This window comes from Megalobrama amblycephala, linkage group LG2 (genome assembly GCF_018812025.1).
Source record: "Megalobrama amblycephala isolate DHTTF-2021 linkage group LG2, ASM1881202v1, whole genome shotgun sequence".
In the NCBI taxonomy this organism is placed as follows: Eukaryota; Metazoa; Chordata; class Actinopteri; order Cypriniformes; family Xenocyprididae; genus Megalobrama; species Megalobrama amblycephala.
The window spans coordinates 29395128-29419275 of record NC_063045.1 but is presented as its reverse complement, the minus strand read 5'-3'; the positions used below and the strand labels follow the sequence as shown (position 1 = coordinate 29419275).

General features: G+C 38.1%; 2 protein-coding genes across 2 annotated transcripts in view; both read left to right on the top strand.

Moving 5' to 3' along the window:
- Positions 1–3630: 3630 nt before the first annotated feature.
- On the top strand, positions 3631–5968 carry cart1 (cocaine- and amphetamine-regulated transcript 1). The gene is made up of 3 exons (XM_048169615.1): positions 3631–4343; positions 4432–4515; positions 5767–5968. Exons 1-3 carry the CDS (start codon positions 4215–4217, stop codon positions 5872–5874), a joined length of 321 nt encoding a protein of 106 aa, XP_048025572.1. The 5' UTR covers positions 3631–4214; the 3' UTR covers positions 5875–5968.
- A 1649-nt stretch (positions 5969–7617) lies between these two features.
- The window catches only part of map1sa (microtubule-associated protein 1Sa), a 31060-nt gene continuing 14529 nt past the window's right edge, over positions 7618–24148 (top strand). The window contains exons 1-2 of the mRNA XM_048169605.1: positions 7618–7803; positions 10998–11099. Coding sequence (XP_048025562.1) covers positions 7647–7803; positions 10998–11099 — 259 coding nt within the window. The 5' untranslated portion in view covers positions 7618–7646. The remainder of the gene's footprint in view (positions 7804–10997; positions 11100–24148) is intronic.

Here is a 24148-nt window from a genome sequence, read left to right as displayed (position 1 = left end):
ATATTACTAAATTATTGCTGAGATCGAATGTGTTACCGGTGTTCAGCCGCAACACCGGTTATATCACTTGCCCACCGTGACTGCGGCACCGACCACACCGTCGTTTTAATTTTTTATAAAAAATAATTTAGTTTAGTTAGAGAACAAATACAGTTAAAAACTGAACGCGCCCGATTTCACCTCACTTCTCTGAATGACGATGGATGAAGATTTGGTTGCAAAGTGAAATGTAAAATCATATTTAAGCAAGTATGTCAATTTTTTTCAATTTTTTTCAAATTTTTTTTTTTTTTGTGTTTTTTCATTAAGAATAATAATGAACCCATCCACCATTCAAGCAATTGCAGGCGAAAAAATGAGCGAAATGCTCGCACTGTAGAGCCCTGCGCTAGAGGCAGCAAGAGGACAGTCTTAAGTGAGAGGAACCGAAGGTTGGTCTTCTCGGGCGGCTCAAAGGGAGGGCCTCGGAGTGCCCCAAGAACTGTGGTGAGGACCCAAGACGGGACTGAACAAGGGTGCGAGGATTGATCCTGGCATGACACCGGGGCATGGTTCACCAAGATGGCTGCCACATACACTTTGAGTGTATCCAACAGCTCTTGCTGAAAGGTGAGAATTGTTACAATCTCGTATTTAGTAGGGTCTGAGTGTAAAGGCACCTCATGGATGGGCCTCTGAGATCGTTCTGCCAAATTGCACACTGCACCTGAGAGAGGAGGTCTCTTCTCAGAGTTATTGGCCATGGGGGTGCTGACAGCAGCTGGATTAGTTCTGGGAACCAAGGCTGGTTCTGCCAGCGTGATGCCACCAGAAGAATTGAACATTTCTCCTCATTGACCCGACTGATGAGCTCCGGAAACAGGGAACATGTAGAGGTGCAGGCGAGGCCATCTCTGGGCCAGCGCATCCATCTCCTTTGAGAAGAATGTTTGGCAGTGGGAATTCTCTTTCGTCATGAAGAGATCCACATCTGCCCGACCAAAGGTGCGCCACATCATGTCGACCGCCCGGGGGTGGAGCCCGGGAGAAGAATGCCATGTGACAGCATGTCCGCTCCTATGTTTGAGGAGCCCGGCACGTGAACCACCCTCACTGAGTGGAGGTTCATCCACATAGCCATTGGTCACCCTGTGAGTGAGTCGGCCTGTGTGCCATGCATGAGGCAGGACACTGCCTTTTGACCAGAGCTGGAGTGGTTGCATGTGTAGCAGGCCCAGCAAAACTACTGAGTGGAGTGCCATGGGCAGCGTCTCGTGCTGAGGCAGGAACGGGTGCCTGTTATAGTATTGAGAGGAGGAGAAATGCTATCACAAAGATTAGGAGTTTGGGTGTGCAAACTTCTAGGGCGGGCCCAGAACTGGCAGCAATTACATCATCTCCAGGACCCTGAACTGAAGAGGGGACCGGAAGACGGGCACACTTTGAGGGTGGTCCAGCCTCGGTGGGATATAACCATTTCCTCCTCTGTCCTGAGGCATCAGGACTGTTTTGGCTGCACGGGGTTCAGCTCTAGCTTAGGGTGGGGGCCCTGTCACTTCAGAAACGTAATGTTTTGCCGGGCGAAGGAATGGCTTGACTTCGGGCTCCACTTGCAGCTGGGGCTGGACAGCCACTGAGAGTGGCCTGAGTCACTGTTAAGTTGGCTGTGCTCTCTAGGGGCGGCTGGAGGCAGCAGACAAGCTGGTTCTTCTAGGCAGGAAGTGACGTATAGCCTGTGATGACTTCTGTGCCTTGATGTAGCGTTCCACAAAGCCGTTCATCGCGGAGCCAGACATGCCTGATGGTGAGATGGGGAAGTCCAGAAGAAGCTGTCCTATCAGCTTCCTTAATCTCTGTGAGCCGTCAGCGGCAAACACTTTGGAGGCAAGTGCTGAAGTTGTTCTGCATTGGTACGATGTGAGCTTGCTTCCGCCTCGCTGATCAGCCTGCTGGCTCCGCTTCTTCTTTCGCCTAGGTTCGAAGGAGATATGGAAGTGGGCGGTTCGCCGAAGAGTGCGATCCTGGTGCCCAGCGTTGCGAGGCTTAGCTTCTCGCAGTTTGGACAGCTGGAGTCCAGAAGAGCATGAGACATACTCCGTGTGCTCATCTAGAGTGGGCAGGTAAGCCCTGCACGAGCCGCACTCACAGCACGACATTTGCAACAACTTCGCAATGTCGTTTAAAATTTGAAATTTTTCAGTAGTTACCGGAGGACCACAGGGGAAATCGCTGAATCAGCTTGCATGCTGAAGTTTCTTCGTTTGGCTGCGAGGCTCGTTCAACTGCGAGAAGGAGGCGAGAAGAGTGTCGAGGCTTCAGTCTTCTTCAGACCAGCTGAAATGCCATTTGTCTATGCAACTGCACAGACGTGAACCAATCAGTCTTAAGAATTCGGATCTTCACGCTCTGTAGTGTGCTCTTGTACATGGTATGGTAATTGTTTTTAGCGCAAATGTTTTATGCGATATTGCAATGTTGCACATAAGTTAAATTCACAACTGTGGTTGGAAACATACCTAAAAGAATCTCTGGGAAAATTGCTATAGTAAATTTACAGTTGAGCTTTGCCTCGGTCACCTCTTCAGTGCGAATCAATAAGATGGTTTGAGGCTCGTGGTTTCAGGCAATCGTCAAAGCGAAATGTCACTAAAGACATCAACCCTCAGAAAGGAAAAGACACAATAAGAAACGATTATCCGTAAATAAAGTCTTTTGAGCCAGTACCTTCCACTGCTGTTTTGACATTGAAAACAATTGTTTTAAAATAAATAACGTTACAAATGTTAAGAAACGCTGACCATCGGCGTAAAGATTGCTATATCATGCCAGTCGAGCAAGAAAAAGGCCATCTTTGGGTCAGTTTTAAATCCTTTTAAGTCTGGGAGTTTTCGCCATCTCTAAAAAGCCAGTTTAATGTTGATACATGTTGAATTAAGGGCTCTGTTACTTTCTCTTATGATTTTAAGTTCTTCTCTTTGTTTACCAATGTGACACAACCATGCAAAGACCAATTACTTGAAAATGACCCACAAAATCCAACCTGACAGCTCAAATTATAATTCATTTTATTGTCATGATAATGTAAAGAGACAGTTTTAAACACCTTTTTTTGCTTAATAATTGATTTTTGTTAAATTGTATCCAAATAAATCAACTAATTATTTATACTTTTTAATACTGGTGCATCACAGTTCAATTTCTGTTCTCAATTATATTATCCTTTATTTAAATGAATCTTACATAATTAGAAAATCTTCTTTGTTCCATGTTTCATCTTAGAACCAAATAAAATTAAATGACTTTCAAAATATGTAAGCTCAAAGCACTTTAAAAGCAAAATGAAAGTTTGTGAGGAACAGACCCAAATTTGACGTTGCGGCAAAGTTGACATCAGTGACATCAAATAGCAGTGTTTCTCTCACGTCACGTATCCAAATGCAATTAACTCAGAGCTGTTGTGTTTATGAATTCTGAAGAATTTAGTGCACTAATCAGTCTGCTTATATGATCCTTGTTTTTTTCTACTTCCAATGTATGGAAAAGAGAAGCATGGACATTATTTTACATTTCTCATTTTGTGTTCCACAGAGGAAAGAATTTCAAACAGTTTTGGAACCAAGCAGAGACAATCTTCTGTGTATTAAAGTCATGATGAACCTTTGGCGTAATTTTGTCTTTGAAAAAGTGGAGATGCTTTTTCTTTGTGTTGAAAATCTTTCTGTGGTGGGGACAAAATCGACTTCAGCAAAAAGTGGTGTCCCACCTGCAAATTACACCTGATCTAATTTTTTAGTTATTCATCATCATGTTTACATTTGTTTGGTCAACTGGCCCCAATTCCCTAAAATGACTATTTCTTGTCATGGAAGTTCCGGCAATGAAACTATGGTCTCCGGAAATAAAAATGGTTGGTAATTGTAGTCAAAGATGAGGTTAGGTGTACATGAATGGTTTGATGTTTGAGGTTCATGGGTCAGATGTATGAATCATCATGCTGACGTTCTTCGGTGGATGGAGCAACTGTGGAGACAGACAGCGTATAGTTTGCATTACCTTTAGAGGTGCTGTGAGGTCATGACCTGTGTCATCCACTGCATTTCATGTTGCTGCATTTAGAATGGAGTTGTGTGACTGCAACAGAGAGCATATAAATGCTTGAGACGGTCCTTCTTCTGTTAGAAGAGAGTCAGTCAGAATAGACATCTGTCTCAAATCAAATCCTGCTACTCGACACAATGGTTAGAGATCGGATCTTCCTTCTAACCGTAACCTGCTCTGTCTTAATGTTACTAGTTAGTTGCGATGATTTTCTAGAGATCCGCTCGCCAGAAGATAACATGAAGGCTCAGGAAGAGAAAGAACTGGTAAGACATATTTTCTTTGTCAGGAAATAATTCAGCTAAATTACAGCATTAACAGTTAAATTATTAAGGTAAAAAAAATATTTTACAGATTGAAGCTCTTCAAGAAGTTCTTGAAAAACTGAGAAACAAACACATTCCTACTGCAGAGAAGAAGTTTGGTTGGGTTCCATCGGTAAGGCTGTTCATTGGTAACAATTTACAGTGTTCATTTTTACAAACATTTTACACATAATTATGTGCAATAACAATGTGTAATGTGGTCAGGACCTTTAAAACTTTATTAATTATATAATCTTGATCATTTACACAGTGACATGAAAATAAAATAGGATGGAAATTAAGAGCTAAAGTTTTTGCTCAGGGAAGAGTTTAGCTTACAAGAGTTCATTTTGTTTGATATTTGTTTTGATGTTTGATATTTTTCATCATCAATTTTTTTTGTTGACATACCAATTTCTATCAAATCTCTAATATCTCAAATATCTATAATTTTTTATCAAACTTTCTTTTCTTTGTCAAGTTTAAAAGGAGGACAAACAAAAACATCAAGAATTCATCAAATCCATTTCTAGTCCTGTTGTTTAACCATTAAGGAACTTGCTTTTCTTAGCTGAAGGAACTGTCGACTAAAGCCGCGGTCACACTAGACTTTGAGCATGCAACATTTCTACAGAGTCGGAGACTACAATGATTGTGATATGATGTTAAACACTGTGGCATCTTTTTCATAAACATAAAATAAACATGATTAAATCCAGAAAGTAAAAATATACAATCTACTCTACTTTAATACACAAAATTCCATTCTTTTAATTCAGCCAAAAGGTTGTGTTGTGACTTATTGATTTTCTATTAAGTGCACGTCTTCAAGTGATATGAATTCGCAGAGTTCACCAAACTTGAGGTGTGTTCGACTTGAAGTGGTGATGCACAGACCAATCAGTGTATGACATCAAAGCACCGCAGGAGCGATTAGATAGCAGATGGCTACGCATTCTTTCGAATCGTATCGCAGTACTTCGATGTCATACACAGATCGGTCTGCATAACCAGAGATGGTTTAATTATTGGGAGAGACAAGGGTCCATGGCTCTACCACTGGAAAACTTGGATCATGTGTGCCTTTTTAACCAATCACATTACAGCCTTGACGTCTTTAAATACCTTAGAAACTGATGAGAAGCTATAGAAAGCTATATTGTGAACACATGAAGATCCTAAAAATATTCCCAAGAAAACACATTTTGTTTGAAATATTTTGTTTAGAGATAGGACAAAAAGAGAAAATACTATGATTATATTTCTAAATAAATTGCTTAATAAAGAGATTGTTAAAGCTGTATTATTCAGTACACACAAATGTATACAATGTATTGTGAAAACTGTAAAGTTTGAGAAAACCAATAAACAAATGATGTGATAGTGTGATGCAGGTGAGCAGTGTGCGGTCCGGAAAGGCTCTCGCTTCGGGAAGTTGTGCAGCTGTCCAGGAGGAACAACCTGCAGTTTCTCAATCCTCAAGTGTTTGTGAAAACATGTCTCATTCTGTCATAATCCAGCGGTTTATTGTGCCCATGTTATTTGTCCAGCAGTTGTAACATGTTTTATTAAACAGACACATAAAATAAATGCATGCATTTTTGTATAAATCTCTATTTTCAAAGTCTTTATTTTCAACTTTATTTAAAGTCTGATTACTCTCAGAGCATTTAAAACCTTAAATGTCGTACTATTGTTTCATATTTTACTTTTACTGTATAAAAGCTTGCAATTTCATGGCCACAAGGTGGCGCAAGGACGTATTCAAGCAATTATATTCCGTAAAGAATATGAAACCTAAATGAATCATAAACTGGTTTCATATCAGAGCTATGGAATATATTTTAAATTGGTAAGTAGGACTAGTGAAATGTTTAAGGTTAGGATTAGGGTGAGAAGTCAAAGAGCTCTTGGACATAGCATGAGTAGTATGTGTTTTATCAGATGCAAACTCCTCCAAAAAAAAAAACCAAAATACTAAATAAGACATTAATCATTATTGATGGATTAGTTTATTCAAATCATTTTGATAAATAGTAGACTGAAGATATGCCTGGTTGACATGTCATTGTCCTGCAGTGTGGCATGCTATACTTCATCTAAAGCAATTTATACATATTAAGCATGCACTTTGTACCTCATATTAACTGAGAGTCTATTTAAAATATGTGTACTTTTAAAGCAAATATCTGCCACAATGCAGAAAACTACCAAAAGGTCATTAAAAGCAATTTTAGCAAGAAATTTTAGCCACACTCGTCATGAAATGGAACATATCTTTTCATCCCTGTTGCGACATAATCCGAGTGAAACGACTTCTCGAACAAGAACAAATGTAGGGCGGGGCTTGATTTTGTCCATGGGGAATCAAATGGATGATTAAATAGTTGTGGTTTGCTATTGGTGGATCTCATGTGAGTGACAGGTTGCCCCACCCTCATCATCAGAGAAGAGATGTTGCTGCAAGAGGGAGGGGAAGTTATTTTGATTAAAGAATATGAGGCACATAAAACAAATAAGGATTTGCACAGATAAATAATTTATAATAAAAAAGAACCAACTTAAAATTATTTCTAAAATAAGAAATTTGGTTGCAAAGAGCCCACTTCCTATATGGCATTTTACTAATAAAATAGATAATTGCATGTATTGTTTCAGCTTTTTGAAGATGTCATTCTGAAAACAACAAAGCACATCAAATGCACAAATGTCCATCATACAGCCCAGTTTTCTGTTAATATGGTTCCAAAATACTAATTTGCAATCTCTTTAGCAACTGATTGGACACTAATGACGTCAACCACTATTCCCCGCCCCTTACTTGTGTGGGTGTTTCCCTGAGCGCATCGCTTGTAGTACAGTTGGGTAGTCCAATTCATTAGAGAGGATCGGTTCGTTTGAACGAATCGTTTCAATGAACCGGTTCTCCCGAGTCCACATTTTTACCTTAAGTTAAATATTTGACTATAACTATCTTTTCCGATTAAGTTATATACAGGGTGTTGTATTAGTTGTATTCAAAATGTGTACCAGATTCATTTGCGAGTCCATCGAGTCCATCATTTGCCTTATCAACCACATCTTTGAAAAAAGAAATCATCTTTGTGTCAAATACAGTTTTGTTTGTTGCTCCAGTTTTCCTCTCACAGCAAGTTCCGTAATAGATCGGGAGGGAATCGATTCGACTGAATCATTAAAAGAACCGATTCAAATGAACGATTCGTTCACGAATCAGACATCACGAATTTGTATAAACTTTGCAACATGGCGGCAGACCACATCGGCGAGTTGGCAAGCATGGAAAACTCCAACCGAAGCGCCCGTCCTGGTTTCTGCAGCGATAAACACTCTTTGCTCGTCATTGTTGGACAGCCCGGTCCGGCTGGATTTGTGGATTTACTAGTGTCAGAGATAGAAAGAGGTAAATATTTGTCTTACTGTGGGATGGTGACTGAATGAGAGCCAGCGCGCGCTTCCCTCGCCCATCACTTTTAGTCTACGTCATGAAGACTAAATAAGACTAAATACTGTTGAAAGCATTCTAACAAAATTAATCACTGTAACGTCTCCAGAAAAGACGTCAGTCTTTTTTTGTAGTAGTTGTTAGAACGATATTATTATGATAATGATTATTATTATTATTTGTACAAATATGTTGCAATATAACGAGAAAGAACTAAATTTGTAGTTTCGTCAAGTTTCTGCTGCCAGTTTAAACTTATTATAACTTTAAAATGTACCTCGGTGTTAAGGACTTGCTCACATAAAAGGCAGGGTGATATAGAATTTTCATTGAAAGTCTCTTGAAAGCTGTCATATGGCATGAATGTAACCATATACTAACTCCAGAGATTTCTTTTTGTTCATATGACCTTGACCTCCTTTCATTTTGTCAGCTGAGTACTTAGGAACTTAAAAGAGATGAATGCCCGCAGAGGGCTCATATACATATATTTACTGTTGAATTGGGGCTCTCAGCTTTCAACAATCCTAAGAATCCACAGTAAACAAAAATATGTTCTAAGAACGTTTTGCTAAAATTCTGTTTAGTTGAATGTTCTCTGAGCGTTCAAACCGTCCAGTTTTTTGTTTTAAAAACGTTTTTCTTGGGTAGTCAAACGTTAAGAGAACACTCAATCGTATTATTCCATTCTCTGAACATTCAGAAACCAGTAGTATCTTAAAAAAAAAAAGTAAACCATTTAGGGAACGATATTAAAGACCAGATAACTTTGAACGAATGTTCTGTTACTGGAAGAACGTTCTGAGAATGTTCCCTGTTAGCTGGGTAGGACCTAAATCAATGCGAGGACCTTCTTCAAAGTTTTCCTCTGCTCTTTACAGAAGATACTCTCACTCTCAGAAAAAAATGTGCTTAGGGTATTAGTACCTTAGAGTAGCAATGCTTAAGGTACTACTTAAGATAAGGTACTTAAGGTACTACTATGAACCATTTAGGGGTAAATAAGGTACAAAGATGTTCTTTTAAGGGTACTGCCCTAGTAGTGACAAGCTGTTGTACCCCTAAAGATACAAATTTTCCAATTTTTTCAACAACAGACTAAATAACAGCTTGTCCAAGTATGCTAAGTATATATTTTTCCTATAGCCTCACTGAGGGGTGAAATATGCTATTGGTTTTTCAGTATTTCAGTTTTTTTTCTCGAGATTCTTGGCCGCTTGATTCCAAAGCACAAAAAAAAGACTCAGCCAGCTCTGCAGAACATAAATAATGCAACTCCTTTACTTCAGCATGGCTAACCCAACGTGACTTCCCTGTCTGCTTAGAAATCTCTCCGGGCCTGCAATCCTCAAATCTGAAGGCACACTGTTATGAAAGATAAGCTGCGCATTCGTGTAGCAGCAGATATGTGCCAATGGCTTGTTTTCTCTTTTGAAAGTCCTTGAAAAGGCGAAGCAATTCTTTTGTCGATGGACAGCACAGATATATATAGTGAGTCTTGTGTATGCAGACTCTCCTTCCTCATTGTGCTCGTTTGCACAGCTCAAAGTTCATCTTTAATATGTGTGAGGTACATCTGCTGCATTGAAAGAAAGCTGTTTTGCTGGTCTCCCACTGTTAGCTTTTTAAGGGGTTTTAGCACTTTTTAGTTGATCAGACTGTTAGATATGATCGTGTGTATAAATGATTTTTTTTTTTTTTTTTTTTTTTTTTTTTTTTACTTATCATGTGCATTTTTTTTTTTTTTTCTGTCTCTTTATCTGTGACTATACACAAGGGCCGTGTGACTGATACACACACATCCTCTTTCTGACTGTTGCCAGCATTTCCTTCTCTTCCTGGTCAGACGGTGCAGCTTCCACCACAGTAATCTGACAGGAATAAGATTTGTTCTGTTTTAAATCCTGTCAGCACCTTCAAAGAGAAACTTGAAACTGTTTGAAATTCTTATGTTGGAAATTCTGTTTTCTGCACCACTTTCATCAGCTCCTTTCTGTATTCTTCTAAAAGACATAAGTCTGCAAAGATAAGTGTGCTTGAGACAATTTTTTTTTGCATCATTAATGTTTGTTGAAAAAAATGTTTTTGAAAGCATGCTACCAACATGCTAGCGACCACATTAATACATATTATACAATGCACCACGTAAAAAAAACAAAAAAAAAAACACTCAGAGCAACTTAGTAACTGCATGCAACACATAGCAACCAGTATTGGGGAAGCTACTTAGACACAAGCTACTTTGTAATTTGAAGTTGTTAAAGGATTAGTTCACTTTAGCTTTACTCGCCCTCAAGCCATCCTAGGTGTATATGACTTTATTCTTTCTGGCGAACATAATCGCAGAAATATCCTAGCTTTAGCTTTATAATGGCAGTGATAGGGATCAATGAGTGCAAGCTGAAGAAGTGCTTCCATCCACATCCATCCATCATAAATATGTGCTCCACACGGCTCCGGGGGTGTTAATTAAGGCCTTCTGAATCGAAGCAATGCATTTGTGAAAAAAAAAATATCCATATTTAAACAAGTTATGAAGTAAAATATGTAGCTGCAATGCTTAAAAACACATGCAGATGATAAGCTTCCATGACATAATCTTGTATCTTACTAAACCTGAGCTGGTATTTGGCAGTATGTGAGGAGAAACATGAAGTCACTGTAGTAGTAGGGTTCTTCCTAAATGAGTCAGTGCTGGAAAGAGGTCATCTTATTTTGGCTCAGGGAAGAAAAAAAAAAAGAAGCTTTTTCCAGTTTTATTTTGAATTGTGTATAACCTTCTCTGGCTCTTTGTCTTTGGTTTATTTCTGTCTAAAGAACAAATTCTCAAACAAAGTTTGACTTTAACCTCATTTTATAACTTTAGTTATATGTCCAAAGAAGAAGGCTGCTTAGCCTTATGTTTTAACAAAACCCATGAAATCTGTGGTTGACCTAATTTTTTTCACCACAGACATACCAAAAAAAATCTCACCAGGAAGTTTATAAATGCAGTTTCTGTCATTGTCTCTTGTCCCATGGACCACAGGATGATGTTTGTTAGTGAAAGTGTACAATGCCAGTATCAGTGGACAGTGAATGTGGTCCATGAATAATTGACCTTTTGCTTGTGTTGACTGAAGTCTGACTGGGCTGGTTTTGTCTTTGCATAGGTATTCGTTCGTGGGACGTTGACCTGACTGCCTGCAACATAGATGAACAGCTCAAACTGTTTATTTCAAGGCACTCTGCATTCTTCTCTGAGAACCTCAAAGGTAAGAATTAAACAATATTTTGTGGGATGGAAAAGAATATGAGATGGGAAGAAATTATATTCCAATTATTTTGTTCTAAAAATAATTGCACACCCCAGCACACTGTCCACAAGGCTATCAGGAACTGTAGGCCTCAGCCAGTTTGATAAATATTAGAACCTCATTGGCTGTCAATCCATTTGGGTGCAAAACTTTTCAAAACATTCTTTGCGTGTGAATGCAAATGAATACGACATTTTTGGAAGCAAATGCGAAGTTTCTTAGGGCAACGTAAACATTTTTGTGAGTGAACAGGGTTTCACTGGAAAATTATTTATCAGGGGAACACAAAAGTTCAGCAAGTGAACACAAAGTTTCTCTGGGAAATGCGAACATTTTTGTAAACGAAAATTTCTCAAGTGAACTCAAGGTTTGCCAGAAAGTATAATGTATAAAAAAAATTATATTCAATTTATTTTATAGAAAATATATTGAATATATATTTATACATTTTTTTTTTTTTTTCATCATCAGTAGTTCTACACTCTTACTGGTTGTTGTAAACACAAGAGTCGAGTAAATAGTTTGAAAAAAAATGAGAACTTCACAGAAGATTTTACGTGTGCAGATTATATGTTGGCCTGAAACTTTTTATCATGAATCAGTGAAAATGAGAAAAACGACTGCATAAACTGTGGAAAAGTCCCTTCCAGTCAGGTTGAAGACTGGAGTGGGGCAGTAAAGACCAACAGCTGATAGAACAGCTGAAATTCTCCAGGCCGAAGTCATCTTTAACACTTTATATTCAAGCCGTGCTGCTTAAGAGAATCCTTATAACCCTGCTTAGTACGTCCTGTATATTCTTCTTTGGCCCTGACTCATTTATCTCGAGGCATCAGTGATGCTTTGCTCTGATGCCGAGCGTGAGTGATCGTTGGTTGGGGTGATTGGTTTTTCTGCTTTGACTTTAACAATGGAGACACCAATGAAATCTGACTTCCAATTAGGGCCGGGCGATATATCGCATGCAATTGTCACGCGCATTTCGTCAGTAAAGCCGGTTCCCTGATTACCGCTAAATCGGCATCACCTGCTTTCAAATGGAGCGGCATTTAATAGACAGAGCCGTAGTTCACTCATAAGCTACGCAATATCGCGTTCATTATCGCAGATGAATCGCCTTCGATAATGAACGCGATATTGCGTAGCTTATCAGTGAACTACGGCTCTGTTTATTAAATGCCGCTCCATTTGAAAGCAGGTGATGGCGATTTAGCGGTAATCAGGGAACCGGCTTTACTGACGAAATGCGCGTGACAATCGCATGCAATATATCGCCCAGCCCTACTTCCAATTCTTTCTCATGGATGGATATACTGTAAAAGTCCAGTAGATTTTCAGCCCTGTCTTGATATTCAGGTCCTGTCATGGCAATTTAATTATCTTGTGTTAGTGAAATGTGGTTGACACACCGATGAAACAGTCAAGCCAGTTTGCATTGCTCTTGTCACCTGCATGTAAAGTTTGACAGCTTTGCTGAAGTAGGTCAGGATGGACAATGTTTGTCTTTTAAGCATGGTCATACACTGAGAATTAAATCAGCAATGTCATAAATTGGAGCAATAAGCAGTTGGCTGTGAGCAATTAACTACTGATTGTTGTTAAAAATTCAGTCCTCACTGGCTACACTGAGGGGGAAAAAAAGAAAACTGTCTAAACAATTTTCACTCAGAAATTGCTAGTAAATTTCACAAATAATTAAAAAGAATTGGAAAGTTGATTTAAACCTGAGATTTTGAAGTAGAAAGACTGCAATAGAGTTTTCTTGTAAAACATTCTCCAATGATCTTTGTTTTATTTACAACTTTGAAAGATTATCTTATTCTGTGTAGTGTCTTGGTTGAGGTTACAGTACATTGTTTTCTTTGTGCCATTTTACTTCAGATGAATCTTGTTTGGATTTGGCTGAGCGGTATGACGGTTTATACTGTGTAATAGAGGAAATGCTTGTCAACTGGTGGTTTTACTTTACTTTTTAACTGCAATAGATGGCATGTATTTACACAGCTATCAATGGGCAGGACTGCTTTACATTATTCACAGCCTGAATTGAAGGTGATGGGATAAAGACCCAAATAAAGGCAAGGTAACGCATCTTTCTATGAAACTCTTCTTGCAGGCTGCTAATACAGTACAACAAGTGTAGCCTGATTACTTAAAATGTATAAGTATACGTATAACTTTTTCCCATGTATTGACTGACAGCTCTCCTGTCCCCCATGTTGAGAGAAATTGTGAGTAAGTGCAGAGTCATTGTGTGCAAACATGATGTTTATTGTAGTTCTAGACTAAATGTGAGCATTTACTCATCTCACTTATGCAAAAACAGTTCAGTATTTCTCAAAATGAATAAAAACAATGAAAAGCAAACTCAGGATATTATACAAACCTGCAATAATTAAATGTTAAATAACACAATCAGTAACACAACTCAGTCACTTTGGCACATTTCTTGAATCATCCTTAAAATTTGCAAAACAGTATGTTCATTTCTCGAAACAATTCGTACAAACAGCACAACAGTTTGGATTACCTGCAAAAGCCTGTAACTTGCTCAAAATCCTTGGTTCATCTCTCAAAAGCAAGTATTTATGTCAATGAACATATCAGTGCCATCAGAATGACAAGTCCTTGTGTCATTGTTCTCGAACAAGATAGTCAAAATACTTAGTCATGTTGTCAATATAATGAATATTTCAGACGTAAACTATGGCTATTGATTTTATGACAGTGATTTAAACTGCACAAGACTGTACTTTTTCTGTATGGCATATCAATTTTAACAGTACAAATGGACACATTACTGTATATGGGAGACTGATTGACTGATTCACAGTTATGTATTTACTGTTGGTCTTTCAACAAATTACTGTAAAATGTCCTTGTGATAAATGAAAAAGACAAGACTATATATACATACACTGTATATATGTATTCATGTGTATATGTGTGATATAGAGTGTATCTGTATAAAGTTCATTTAGCCTATTATACTACTGTAAGTGTAAAGCAATTGTAATATGCTACTGTAAGTGTAAAAGTGTACATTGCTGAAATGCGTACCTGTTAGGGGTGCATCGGTTCAAATTGCTCACGGTTCGTATCACGGTTTTAGGGTCACCGTTTCGGTATGGTAAAAGAAAATAAGAACAAATAATCAAACTACAAGCAATGTCACAAATAAATACAAGCAAATATTCTAATAAAAAAATCAGTGCTTTTCAGGTTTTTCAGGTATCTAACGGCAGTTTTCAGGTACAGAAAATGGATAAAGTAATCAAATATAAAATAACACTGCATATTATCTTCACTGTATAAATTAAATAAAGATTAATCATTACTGCAGTTACAAAAGCTATTAAGTCAAGAGCAGTGAGTGATTTCTTTGTCATTTGTTGTTTGATTTAACATTAAAAACAGGCAACAGGAATAGTTTTTTTCCCTTTAAGATATGCATGATCCGGTACATATACTGTTACACATGCATTGTCTTTCTCGACTAATATACGTTCACTTAAGATATAACGACTATTATTATTATTAACCTTTATTTAACCAGGTGAGTCAGTTGAGAACCAGTTCCCATTTACAATGATGACCTGGCCTGACTATTGACGGGCATGTTGATATAGTTTTTGTATGAATTTGTTCGCTGAAGCACAAAACTTGAAAGAGAACTCCAGTATTTGCGCGCTGTCTGAAATAAGCGATGCACGCTTCGGATGAGTGCACACACAAAACTTCTCACAGCACGCGGGAGATCTCTTTTGCGTCTTGCTCTTGAATGTTTAAATCAGTAAAGCTTAAATGAGTTTAGTTTAAACCCAGATAGCAACGTGTGCTGTTCAGGTCTCACCTGCGCTCGCGCGCTATCAATACCCGGGTGATGACGACGTAAATGACTGGACATTAGAGCATATGGCACTCACATTGAACAAAGTTTACAAAGAGTGACCGTTTTGTCCATGCTTTTTGATTATCATTGTTGTAACGTATTGGGAAGCCAGAATGTGCATTGACTGAAACATTATCTGAACTCTGTCTGTCTGTTTTCCACGTTGCTATTTTAAACAAACCATATTAGCCTATAGATGCGTCGTCATTCGAGATGAACCGCGGTGCAAGTGCGTGCCGAACCGTAAGTGGAGAACGATACGTTTATTTTTTTATTTATTTTTATTTTTTTAAACCGAGAACCGTTGCACCCCTAATACCTGTTATGTCTATGAAATGCTTGAATGATTGAGGAAAAGGAAAATGATTTTTCTCCAAACGTTCAGCTGCACCTTTAGACCCGCATAAGGCATTGTAAGGTCATGATTGAGAACATAGTTCACAATAGTGGCCCTTAATTCACCAGAAACGTGCCTGCGCCCTTTGTCTTACCTACCTCTTCCTCTGTTTTGCCTCCCTACCCTTCTACCACACATCCTTACTCCTCTTCTTCCCAGCTGTTGACCCTGTTTGTTTCCATGTTGTTCTTCCATTATCAGAAATTGTAACTCTTGTGTTGTGCTCTGTCTATATGTTTTCCAGTTGAAGATTCATGACATGCATCTTTTAGCTGCTTTAGAGAACTGGTTGTGTCATTGGTTGATCTAATGCTTTACATTCCCCTGAATAGATTAGTGAAAATCAGGATTCACCTGCAAAATTAAACAATTCAGGACAAGTCTAATAGAAATGTATAGATAATATACTTGACACATTATGATAACTAGGTCAACCATTTTGCGTTTAATGACTTGTGCGATGAACTAATGACTAGATGTTTTGAGGGGTAAGACTATTCAACAAAGAACCATATAATACATTTTGAGCAACATGACATTAGCAATTGATAATGTAGGAAATGGCAGACAATTGTGCATAATCAATTGCCTGAATGTACTAAAGCATTTGCAATATGTTCAAAAGAATGAGAAACTGCTTTTATGATGTGCACAAGTGACTAGATGATGTGGAGGTTGAACAAGTAGTTTTGAGAATTTCAGTTCTGATCTGAGAAATGTGCCAAAGCGACTGAGGAAAAACTGTAATATACATTATTTAATCTCACTTTATTAAAGGGTTAGTTCACCCAAAAATGAAATTTCAGTCATTAAGTACTAACCCTCATGTCATTCCAAACCCATAAGACATTCGTTCATAATTGGAACACAAATTAAGATATTTGATGAAATCCAAGCGTTTTTCCAGAAATTCAGAAAGGTAGTAAAGACATGGTCCATGTGACTACAGTAGTTCAACCTTAATGTGAAGCAACGAGAATACTTTATGTGCACAAAAACAAAAATAATGACTTTATTCAACAAATTCTTCACTTCCCTGTCAGTCTCCTACGCAGTTGACGTAGTCAGTGCAGTGCTTCTGTGTTCAACGCTTGCTCAGTATTGGCCGATGCTGTTAACGTGAGCGTCACAACGCATGTGTGTGATGCTGGCCAATAAGTCTGCGTTCTGACGTAGAAAGTTAAACCACTGTAGTCACGTGGAATATTTTAACAATGTGTTTACTACGTTTCTGGGCCTTGAAAGGTGCAATGACGTTGCTGCCAATGTGTGGTTCAGAAACCCTCGGATTTCATAAATATATCTTAATTTGTGTTCTGAAGATGAACAAAGTTATTGTGGGTTTGGAACGACAAGAGAGTGAGTACTTAATGACTGAATTTCTAGGGTTGCCCCCTAATAGTTGACGAGAAAAGGCTTAGTCGACCAAAATTGTATAAGTCGTTTAGTCGCAGGAAAAAAATACACAGGATGTTGTATTTCAAGACATATGTCAGGTTTTTGTCCTTAAAACACACTTGTGTGTGGGACTAATTTCTTGTGCATCTCATCCCAAGCCCTCCTTTTAGAACTAGTAACGGAGGCTTGAGCTTTGATAGCAGAATAATACAGTTGATACAGTTATTAACGCATTTGAGAGAGAGAGAGAGAGAGAGAGAATAAAAGCATATGTGAATTAGCCTACCTGAGTCTGCGTCTCTCACGGCAGCAGCGTCTCTACTAATAGTGAAACTATAAGTTTCTACCACAAGAACCGCACAGTTATTACCTCGCTGGTGAGAAATGTCATGTAGCTTTTAAGTTGCTAAACTATTTTACTGATTGATTCGTGAGAGCAGCACTGACAAAACATTTCTGTGTGAGTGTGTGTTTATACTATACAGTACTTGTGTTGTGTACATTTGAAAGAGGGAGAGTGCTAGAGATTATGCACTTTCAGGACACAATAAAATGTATTTTGTGGCAAAAAAAACATGGCAATTTGTTGTTTTAATTCTATTGTTTACTATATTTATTTGCTTGGTCGGTGTGGGTTTTGTTTCTTTTGTGGTTGTAGGCTGTAGGACCTATTGAGATAACTGAAATTATTTGGCAAAGTGATATGCAACTGCAGTGCGGTCAAGACCTGCTAGAACTACTTTAGCAGTGTGTTTCCCTCAAAATAATTGCACACCTTAGAACGTTGGTCAACCAATCAGATTCGAGCATTCAGCAGCCCCGTAGTATAAAGCAAACTTAAAATAGTTCAAACTCAGTTATTCTGGCAACTTGTGCTGGGAAACTAACCTGGTCCGAGGCAGGCTAACTGTCAGGCTAAGCCTTAGTTGATGCTTAACCAGAATACCGTTAACACTGACCCGCTGGGAATGTGATGATATTACTGCTGACTCTCTGACATGTTGCCATTTTATTTGACTTAACCACTTTCAGTCCACAAATGAAAGGAAAACTACTTTAATAATAAATGTAATAAATTCTAACATACAAAAGAGTAACATATGTAAAATTACATGTTTATTTGATGTGAGTTTTGTAATGAATTAAATAAATGTATATACATAGAGAGCTCAACCCATATGTGTCAGACTTTATTAATCATGGCATGTCCTTTCATTGATGTGGTGGTGGATGAGGGAGCTATTATCATATGCAGGGCATTTCAAAGGGAACGTATCTTTAGGGACCGGTCAGACCCGTTGGCTTTTCCTGACGTCAACCTGCATGAGCCATATAGGTTCTCCAGAAAAGGGATTGCATATATTTGTAGATTGCTGAGCCCACACATTGCAAATGGCACACGCCGCAAAAAAGGGCTCACAGTCCCGCAGACTGTGTGCATTGCACTTCACTTTTTTGCTAGTGGAACATTTTTGTACACAGTTGGAGTATGCCACCCTGTGAATTGTACACCTGTCTTTAAAACCTGACAGGTGAATTGTACACCTGTCTTTTAAAAAAAAAAAAATAAATAAATAAATAAAATACTTGGTTTGTTCATTACCTTCCCTGGCTACAGAGTGATTTGTACCATTAAACAGGGCTTTTATGGAATCGCTGGTAATCGCTGTATAGAAAGTGAAAATATTTGTTGACTGTTAATGTTAGACATGGCAATTGGAAGCCAAACACTTAACATTTGGGAAAGCTATAAAAGTTATCAGTGCTCTGGACTGCACCCACGTGCAGATAAAGCATCCATCTGGTCCGCATGAAGCAGACTTTGTTAATAGGAAATCATTACACAACATCAAATTGACAGGTACAATCCCACTGAGATGACGTTGTAGTTCTATACAATAAGCTGGGCACCAGTATTCTGTTCTTTACAAATAAATGTAGTTACAATCCTCATTTTATATATCTTTTTTATCTATGTAATTCCAGTATAGTGACCTATATTTTTAATTATTTAGACGATCTGTGATGCAGATTGCATTATCACAAATGTAGAGGCTAAATGGCCTGGCTCAGTGCACTACTCTAGAATCTTTCAGGCTTCTTCTCTTTCCCACTAACTGGCATGAGGTATGTTACTCACTTAACATATGGCAAAAGCTACAGCTTTAAAATACCTTTACCAATTTCTATTTAAAAAAATAAACAAACGAACAAAAAAACACTACTCTGTCCAGGTGAATTCTCAGGAGTTTTGCCGGGAGACAAGGGATATGCATGCCTGCCTTATCTCTTGACTCCCTAGCAGGAGCCCCACATTGAGGCACAGCACAACTACAACATTGCTCATGAATGCACAAGAGCTTGTATAGAGATGACATTTGGCCTCAACAAGTCAAGGTTTCAGTGCCTGAAGCACCTCAGAGTGATTCCACAAATGGGCATGTGACATTATATTTGCATGTGTTGTGGTACATAACATTGCCGGTCTGAGGAGAGAGAGGCAACCAAGGATGGTTGTAGAGGATGTAGGGCAGTTTTTGAGGACAATGAATTGGGCAGGGTTATAAGAGAGATTTATTCCGATAATTATTATGGTTAATACAGTCCAAACCATGTTAAGCACAAGTCAAAAATGTTGTCAAAAAACAAAATAGTCATGTCATTGTTTTAAATATGGCAGTTCTACTTGCATTTTTCTCTAGCTGTTAGATTTCCAGCTCCAACTTTCTTATCTTGAGTTCTTTATATTGGATGTCAGTATCTATGGCTTCCATTTGTTTGAGGAGATAGCGCTTGTAGATTCCCTTTATGTTCTGTAGGAACAGAAATTTAAAGGGATAGTTCACCCAAAAATGAAAATTTGATGTTTATCTGCTTACCCCCAGAGCATCCAAGATGTAGGTGTCTTTGTTTCTTCAGTAGAACATAAATGATGATTTTTAACTCTAACCGTTGCCGTCTGTCAGTGGTATAATGCAAGTCAGCATGAACTTGGACTATAAGAGTAAATAAAACATGACAGACAAATCCAAATTAAACCCTGTGGCTCGTGACGACACATTGATGTCCTAAGACAAAAAACGATCGGTTTGTGCGAGAAACCGAACAGTATTTATATCATTTTTTTTACCTCTAAAACACCACTATGTCCAACTGCCTTCAGCATTCGCTTGGTGAGGTCTGATCGCGCTCTGACAGCGGAAGTGATGTCCAGCGCTCATTGAAGTATATGCGCGAGACATCACTGCCGTTGTCAGAGCGCGATCAGACCTCACGAATCGAGTGATGAATGCAGTTGGACATTGTGGTGTTTTAGAGGTAAAAAATGATATAAATACTTTTCGGTTTCTCGCACAAACCGATCGTTTCGTGTCTTAGGACATCAGTGTGTCGCCACGAGCCACAGGGTTTCATTTGGATTTGTCTATGGAAGTGTTTTAGACTCTTATTGTATGAGTTCCTGTCCACTCTTATTATAAGACTGACAGACGGCAGCGGTTGGAGTTAAAAATCATCATTTGTGTTCTACTGAAGAAAAAAAGTCACCTACATCTTGGATGCGCTGGGGGTAAGCAGATAAACATCAAATTTTCATTTTTGGGTGAACTATCCCTTTAAGTTATTTGATTGAGTGCTCTTGGGACTTTGTTGTAATTTCTTAATACTCCCAGACTGAGAGGGCTCTAGAAGGGTGTCCGCATCCTGCAGCCCATAATAATTGGATAATTAAACACTATTTGCACCTCACCACACAAGTAGGCTTTTAAATGTATAATGTGCAATCTGTGCCCACCTCAGGCCTCAGTGCTCTAAACTCTCATATTTACAGGGTTTAGCGCAATGTCTGGTGGATCCAGCAAGCACACAGAATTTGGCATCGCTTTAAAATCAAAAAATGTTGAATTTTGGTTAGGAATGCAAGAATTAAAAAAGAAATAAAAAAACTTTTTATGTAGTCACTCCTTATACTAAGTGGAATGGATTCAGAAGCTGTTAAACACTGCTAATGAGGTGGATACAGGTAAGGTTATGGACAGGTTTGGTGGTATGGGTATTTTTAAGGGTTTTGGGGTAACGGAAGGCTCAACAGTGTGATTACAGCTGTATTTATTTTTAAAATAGGTACAATGTAAAAATATATTTACTAGTGCCGTCAACGTTAACGCATTAATGCATGCAGTTTAATTCTTTACCAGTTTAAGTATTAAAAATATTAACGCAATTAACGCAGCATCCGTTTCTTTTCTGTCATCCTTTGGCTAGCATTACAATATATGATCACGCTCTTATTCCTGCAAATGCTTTTAAACCAATTTAACGCGCCAAAAGATAAAAAGAGAATATGCTGTCTGTAGGGCTGTAACGATATGCGATATGAAACCGAAATCGCGATACGCAGGTCCACGAACCTGTATCGCGATGTGAGAAGGCAGAATCGCGACACACCCCTTCCAACTCCCAGAGTTATCCTTCCTGTCCAGATCCAATGCTACCACATTTTTAAATTACTATAAGTATTAGGGGTGTAACGATTTATCGTAGATGGTGTGTCTCAATCAGCTCTCTAGTTCAGTAAGTGTTTCGGGCACACATTGAATCTTGCAAGCAGGTTTAAACGTTTCTCATGTAAGTCTCTTGCATGGTCGCGTGAGAAAAGTCGTGGCTTTCTTTCACCGCAGTGCACAGGAACAGCTGTGCTCACAGAAAAGCAAAAGACGCTTGCGATGCTTTGCTTTAAGAAGTTCTGTGGGGCCGTTCACATATTGCGTCTTTTCCGCGTGCAAGTCAGTTATTATTTTCAAATGTAGCCGCGCGGCAGGCGCGCTCATAATGGGATCAACGCGGTCGCGACGCGCATGCAATTCTCAACTTCTCAGAATGCCGCAAGCGCACCGCAGGTCGTGTGACAAGAATCAACCGATCAGCTATGGCCTTTCCGTAACAAAACATCAAAAGCTCAGCCGAAAAGCTGATCATAGCTGTACATGGTGGTTTTTATATCTTATCTCCATCAATATATCTCGTAGTAAAACTAATGCAAGGGCTAGAAATCATTTATCCTTTGCAGAAACATCCTGATCCTCTTGGAGAGCTCAGTTCATGGTTGCATAGCAACGACCGACGCCACGGGAGCGCAAGCGCTTTGGAAAGGAGAAGCGGTGCGGCCGCGCCTTCCACGCGTTTTTAGACGCGATATGTGAACGGCCCCTATTCATAATTCTAAGTTCATGTTAAATTTAACATTTTTTTTCAGTGACAGACAGCCCTATTCAACTGTTAATTTGAATACAGAAGGTTTTTATTAAAATTTTATATTTATTTATTTTATTGAAATGTGATCTTGTATGTACAACAAGGAAAATTATTGAAATTTGTTCATGTTTTTTTAATAAATCTTATTTGAATTTCAGTTTCATTTTGTTCAAAATATCGTGATACGTATCGTATCGTGAACTCCGTATCGAGATACGTACCGTATCGTGACCTGAGCGTATCGTTACACCCCTAGCTGTCTGGGAATGTCCTGTCACACACGACGCACAGAAAGACACGCGCCATCGCGCTCATGGACGAATCGAGAATCGAGTTCTCTGTCACACTTGAACAAACAATAACATGAACAATAATGCAAAAAATATCCATTTTGTCAAGTATCTTTATAAAAGCAGCTTTGAATGAGTTAAATAATGTCTTAAAATGAAAGTAAAGAGCTGTGAGAAAGTGGGACGCGTGTGAGATCTGTGTCGTGTGCAGCAAGCGGCAGCTCTTAAAGTGACAGCAACCACTAATGCCGTCTGTCATTGAAGATAATGAAAGAACAAAGGTAACAGAAAATTACTCACTGCTCTTGACTAAAGAACATTTGTAGCTTTAATAATGATTATCTATATGTAATTTAGGCTATAAATTATGCAGTGCAGACTGTTTGGTAACTTTATTCAATTTCTGTATTCTTATCTGTTAGACAGTTAGAAAAGGCACAGGTAAATATGACATTTATTATGGGTTTATGTGAGGATTGTTCACTTAACTATCGCAAGTTCACTTAAATTAAAAGTTGTTATATTTTTGAAGCCAAATAAATGTAAAAAAGGAAATCTTTCAATTACACTGTAATGTTGAATGGCTATAATTCATGTTTAAAATTGGGGGGAAAATCAATTTCACCGAGACATCAGTAGCAGTATTAGTATCAGTGATACTGGCCTTCATTCATAAAAAGATGCAATTAAACAAGTATTTAAAATATACTGTCTTCTTGTTGCTTCTTTGTTGTTTTAATTTGGAGAATAACTGTGAAATTATTACATTATAAAATATAGTAAAAAAATATAAAATCTTGAGTGCTTTTAAATGGAGATTAATCACAGAAAAAAAATTTATTTAATCGAGTTAATTTTTTTTTTTTATCGATTGACAGAACTAGTATTTACACAATAAGTGCATTGTATCAAATGATTAATTTACAGTAAGTTAGTATAAAGTAGCTAAAGACACCTAACATAAAGTGGGACCACACATTTTTATTTATACAGCACATTTATTTTTGTAGAAATGTGTTACATGTAAACAGGAAATTCACAGTTTCTTCTTCATTTTTACATATTTTATACAATATGTCTTCCCCTAACACCACACATTCTTACATATCATTCCATTGCTCTTCCACAACAAGCAACTGTGTATTTTCAGTTTATATGTAACACATTTCTACAAAAAAAAAAAAAGCTGTTGCTGTTTAGGGATTTAGACGTTCCTCCATGTTCAAAAATGGCAGTGATTGTACTGTGAAAACTCCATATAGCAAACTGTATGCTTCCAAACTTGATTGGTAAAATTGTTATTCCTATTTCATTACAATGGCAGGCTATTTGCCAATTCAGCAGACATTACAAACATACCATGTCACAGGTATTTATGGAATATACATGCATGTCTGACAGATTTTGATACCTGAATGGATCATTTTGCATGTGGAGGCTCACACGAGGAAAGGATGTTTAGAAGTTGTGAAGAGTTTGACAGTTTCACTGAGAATTAACTTTTCTCACAACGTTTCGATCAACAAGCCATATGCATTTAGATGTTGTGCAAATTGTAGAAAATTGTACTTTTTAGCACACACATGCCAAAACACATGCAAATTGCAATCCAAAAAAAAAGAAACCCAACAAGAAACTAATTGTTCAGAGACCTGAACTTGTTTTGAGAAATAAGTCTCATTCGAGAATTGAGCCAGTGATTGTGAAAAACTATAATAAACATCATAAGAGTGGACAGTTCTAACATTAAGCTGGCTATGCTCCGATACTGCTGACA

Bases quoted from the DNA above. Each gene is read 5' to 3' on its own strand.
- cart1 (XM_048169615.1), top strand. From the start codon at position 4,215: ATGGTTAGAGATCGGATCTTCCTTCTAACCGTAACCTGCTCTGTCTTA. The intron at 4,344-4,431 runs GTAAGACATATT...AATATTTTACAG, and splicing joins CTCAGGAAGAGAAAGAACTG to ATTGAAGCTCTTCAAGAAGT. The intron at 4,516-5,766 runs GTAAGGCTGTTC...ATGATGTGATAG, and splicing joins AGTTTGGTTGGGTTCCATCG to TGTGATGCAGGTGAGCAGTG.